The sequence below is a fragment of the Silene latifolia genome, chromosome 2 (assembly GCF_048544455.1).
Source record: "Silene latifolia isolate original U9 population chromosome 2, ASM4854445v1, whole genome shotgun sequence".
Lineage (NCBI taxonomy): Eukaryota > Viridiplantae > Streptophyta > Magnoliopsida > Caryophyllales > Caryophyllaceae > Silene > Silene latifolia.
Window position 1 is genome coordinate 110,381,119 of NC_133527.1, and position 5,233 is coordinate 110,386,351.

Sequence of the window (5,233 nt, forward strand, 5' to 3'; positions counted from 1 at the left end):
TTTCAAATAATAAAAAACAAGCTTCAAAAATAACCTAAAATACACTTCCTTCTCATATTTAAGCAACTGTTCATATTTAACCTAGTGTTTTGATAAAAAAAAAAGATATATAACCTAACTTTGAATGAAGAAAATAAATAAACAATCCAAAAATTACCATAGCCAAATGGAATCATTTGCAAATCCGTCATTTTTTTACGTTGGACGGTGATCTTGTTGTTTGTTTGTGAGAGTGGAGGATAAATGAAGGAAAAAGGAAGCTGATAAAGGACGATGATAAAGGAAGATGATAAATGAAGAATGTAGGATTTGCTCTAAATTATCGCCAGGAAGATGAGTTTTTTTCAAATTGTGTTTTGGTGGAGTTTTTTTAGAATTGTGTTGAGGAAGGTTGTTGAATGATTATGCATGTGTTTGTGTGTGCACAGTGGGTAATAGACAATAGTACTGACACACTAACCCTCTCTCCTCCTCAACCTATTTCCTTTTTTTTTCACGCCTATATTTTCTTTAAAGTAGGCAAATCTCCACTCTCCATTTTGCTAATCCAAGGGCCCTAATAAAGACCTAGGGACTCAAAAGATATTAAAGACTTAGGAGAACTTTACACTATATATATATATATATATATATAGATATATATATATATATATATATATATATAATTATTATTATTAAATGAAAATTTGTTCGAGCGATTACAGAGAGTCCATCTTTCGCGAATGACTTTCAAGCAATATTAGTTAGTATTTTAAAATAAAACAATATAAAAAAAGCTTGGTGATTAGAATTCCACCCATACTAATATTATTGTTCACGTATTGTAATACGAGATAAACTCAGATTCTACCACCAACTTGACAACTGCACTGCAATGTAGAAGAGGTAGAACTGTAAGAGGAATCAAACTCTGAGACTCAATTTTTGTATATATAATGCAATTTGCCACGTCCAAATCGGTAGCCATATTACTTTGTCAAAACTATCTTCACTTCTTAGGTTTTTTTATATGATATGACGATGTATGCTATTACCTTGTAATGAAAGGTATTGTGAATTCGTGTGCTGTTAAATCTCGATGCGTTAGCAACTTTTGAATGTGTTTTTCATTTGATTTATTATTACTTGAATTTAATCATGACGATTTTTTTTTGGCAGGGTTAACAACAATTTGACACAGTGATGGTAGCTTTGAAATTATATATCAACTATTATTCAAAAAGGTATTTGTATATATAATAATAATATACTATATACTAAGACGAAGTCACGTAAATTTGTTGATGTTTGTATTAGTGTAAAACGAAATAATTTATCATTAATCCTTAAATGTTTGAAATTTACAGTTAAATTGGTATGGTTAATGAGAGTAGATAAGAAGTCAAGGTTCGACGTACAAAAAGGTTGAAAAGAAGAAGAAGTCGAACTCCTTTTATTTTTTCAGCTGTTATATTTCTCTTAATTTTTTTGGTTTCTTTTCCTTAATGTAGGAAGAACATTGTTGTGATATTAATCGTAGTATTATTTGTTTTACTTATAATATGATTGCTTTTTGCCTTATCATCATATCGTCTCATATGCAATATTATATATATGGTCTATCTAACGTATTAACAGTGCAATTTAATTTGAAATTTCAGGTACACTATAAAGTTAAGTGTATTATGCATATAAGTGGTCGTTGATTTCAAGTACAATAAAGAGTTGATTGATTGTACAACATGGCCATTGAGTTCACAACCAAACAGATCGTCAAATAGTTCTACTGGAAAAAGTATATGGTCAAGAACCCATATCGTCTTACAATTGTTAAGAGTCACGGAGAAAATCTTGAGTTAACATATATGTTAATCTAACGAGGAAGAATAAAGAAACATTATCGGTTCATCCAATCTCTTGCTCTACGATTTCGATATTCTGAAGACTAGAGTCCAATAAAACTTTTATAACCTTAAGGGTCTGTTTGGATAGGAGGATTTGGAGGGAGAGAGAAGGGAGGGAAAGGAAGGAATGCTAAATCCTTTGTTTGGTTAGCAAAATGGAGGTGGAGGGATTTTGAGGGGAGGGAAAAATGAATCCATCCACTCCCCCCTCCAAGCCAAATTATTTCCTCTCCAACAAAGGCAAGATTTGGAGGGAAAATGACCATCTCCATTCTCCCTCCCCTTCCCTTCCACCCCTTTCTCTTCCTTCCTTCTCCCTCCCCTCTCTTTCCCTCCACTTTTGCTATCCAAACACACCCTAAATATCTACGGTTTCAGCTTTTTATTTAAGGAAAATGATAAATACAACATTTAGGGCTACATTTAAGGTAACAAAAAAGGAAATAAAAGCTTAAATGAAGCATTAATGACATCAATTTAAGCATAGTTATATCATAAATTCCTAATTTTATTTTATTTTGGGAAGTAATTTAGTTCTTATATACAGCCCTTAAGGCTCTATTTATCATTACCCTTCATTTAAAGCTACCATATAAAAATTCCTCTCACCTTAGTAAGGTGCACCGTGCACGAGGCTCTTGAGATCAGTAGAAGAAGATCATGTATTGATACTATACATAGTTATTTCGGAAAATTCACGTGGTACCCTCGAACTTTGCCATTTTGCACGTGGTACCCAACTTTTTAAGTTTATGTACATGATACCCTCCACGTTTGATTTTCATGTACAACATGCCCTTTTGTCGCTATAAAAAAACTCAATTGCGCATAACTCCTAGATCGGAAGTCAGAATCGAAAAATTATTTTTTCCTAAAATGATTATCTCCTCATAATCTACGATTTGAGAAAAAAAAATTGTCGACTGACATTTTATAGGGTTTTTTTAAACGAAAATATCAAATCAACCATATTTTCGACCTTAAATTTCCGAATGACCATTTTTATTTTATCAATCTATAGATCGCGAAGAGGTAATCAATTTGAAAAAAAAAAGTCATTTCCGATTTTTGGTCTATGATTTATGCTCAATTGAAAATTTTAAAAACGATAAAAAGGGTACGTTGTGCTTCAAAATCAAATCTCAAGGATAACATGTGCACAAACTTAAAAAGTTGGGTACCACATACAAAATGACAAAGTTTGAGGGTATCACGTGAATTTTCCGTAGTTATTTATAACAATGACTAATCAACAAAACGAACCCCAACTCTTGCCTACAAACATTCTCCAAACAATGAATTTTTTTGGTAAAATGTAAGTGTGTATTAATAATAGGATATCAAAGTACAAGAGTCTTATAGATTTTACAAAAGAGTCATGCTATGTAACCAATCAACTTCATCTTGTTTCACCCTCGATAAATCTCTACTCCTTATTCTCACTCTAGTTTCCTGCATAATCAGAGAGCTCAGTTTCTCAGGTCTGAGCACCTGCATATCCTCCCTGCATCTATTCCTTTGCTGCCATAGCTGATATACCAGACACACAAGCAAAGCATACAAAGCTCTCTTCTGGACTTGAGAACCAGGATGCTGCATACTCCTTTCCAGTAGATCATGAGTAGCTAGAATTCCTCCCATCACCTGATTTAAAGCTTGGATAACTCTTCTGCTATAAGGACAGTAAAAAAACAAGTGCTCCTGGGTTTCAATACCTAGCCCACACAGCATACAATCAACATCATCTGTAACACCAAACTGCAGAAGCTTATTTTTTGTTTTCAGAGCATCATGCACCCATATCCACCCCAGGAAGCTATGCTTAGGCGAGTTCCAGGGGTTCCAAATCACAGAATACCACCCAACCTTAGTCCGTACCCCTCTTAACCACCTGTAACATCTTGCAGGAGAGTAACCATCAGGTTGTTCATGCCATTTGCCATTCAAGTAACCAGCTGCTAGTTCAGTTTTAACCCTGCATACACGCCTCCACACCCAACTAGTATTAGTGCTAGGCTCATATTCAGACCAAGACCTTCCTCGCAGATGATTACACTCCACCCACTTGACCCAAACAGAGTCCCTTCTTTCATAAATCCAGTCCACTAATCTCCCAACAAGAGCTTTGTTCTACATCTTCATGTCCTGTAAACCTAGTCCCCCTTCCTCCTTTGTTCTGCACACCTTATCCCATGCCACCAAAGGAGCTCTCACATACTCAGGACCCCCATCCCACAAGAAGTTCCTGCAAGTAGCTTCAACTTTTTTAATTATCCCTTTGGGCAGCACAAACAAAGAGGCCCAGTAGGAGCATAAACTCTTTAGAACATCTTGTACCAATATCAGTCTCCCTGCATATGAAAACTTTCTAGCTCCATAGCCATGGATTTTAGAACAAATTTTGTCCACAAGGCAATCACAATCTTTCTTCTGCAGCCTGGTTGTTTGAATAGGCAGTCCCAAATATCTGAATGGCAGCTCCCCCTCTGTAAACCCAGACACACTCAGAATCTCTTACTTTAACTGATCAGGAACTCCACAGAAATAGGCATTTGATTTGGCAGCACTGATTTTCCAAACAATGAATTTATGTTTTGATTCCTTTTGTTTATATTGTCGTGACTAGGAGCAAGTAAAATAAGCTACTCCCTTTGTCCAGTTACTTATTATCCTATTTTATTTTGGGTGTCTCAATTAATTATTATCCTTTTTATTTCAATAATGATCAATTTGATCATTCACACTCAATTTGGTATACTTGTCATTTATTAATTGGTCTCCTCCTTTTTTCTTGATCTTTGTGCCAAAATTAAAGGACAACAGTCGGGGGCGTCTTAAAATAAATGAAGGCCCGGTGCACCAGAGAAAAAATGAGGCCCCAAATATGAATAAGAACTGTATTATATGTCGTGTTTTGTATAAAATTTCATCAATAAAGCTTTTAAATTCGGTGGTCAAAACTGAAGGCCCGGTTCCACCGCCCGTGGTTACCCGTGGCCTTAGACACCCTTGACAACAGTTGACTGGACGAAGAAATTATATATTGGTGACGAGAAAAATTTATACCTACACGTGTTGCTCTTTTTGTGAACTGTTGTCATCTAGTAATACCAGGTCAACATTTCATTCCAAACTTCTCTCTACTTTCTAGAGAGAGTTTATCTCTCCCAGCGAGAGTCCTTTTCTTCCCCTTTTTCTATGATTAAAACTGCTTTCTCTCTTCAACTTCTTTAAAATATTATTTTTTCTTTCCTGGGATTGGGTCTTTTCATCTTTCCATAAACGCCAACTGTTTTCGGGGTTCTTTGCGTGTGTCAGCAACTTTAATCATTGGTAGTTCGTTAATTTTA

At 35.1% G+C, this 5,233-nt stretch overlaps 1 protein-coding gene across 1 annotated transcript; it reads right to left on the minus strand.

Annotated features, from left to right (window-relative positions):
• Nucleotides 1-3,248: 3,248 nt before the first annotated feature.
• Nucleotides 3,249-4,648, minus strand: LOC141641172 (uncharacterized). The gene is made up of 3 exons (XM_074449845.1): nucleotides 4,642-4,648; nucleotides 4,018-4,369; nucleotides 3,249-3,858 (listed from the first exon to the last, which is right to left on the minus strand). Exons 1-3 carry the CDS (start codon nucleotides 4,646-4,648, stop codon nucleotides 3,249-3,251), a joined length of 969 nt encoding a protein of 322 aa, XP_074305946.1.
• Nucleotides 4,649-5,233: the final 585 nt, after the last annotated feature.

Coding starts and splice junctions, on each gene's coding strand:
- LOC141641172 (XM_074449845.1), bottom strand. Junction 3,859..4,017: donor GGTTTACAGGACATGAAGAT/GTAGAACAAAGC, acceptor GCGTGTATGCAG/GGTTAAAACTGAACTAGCAG.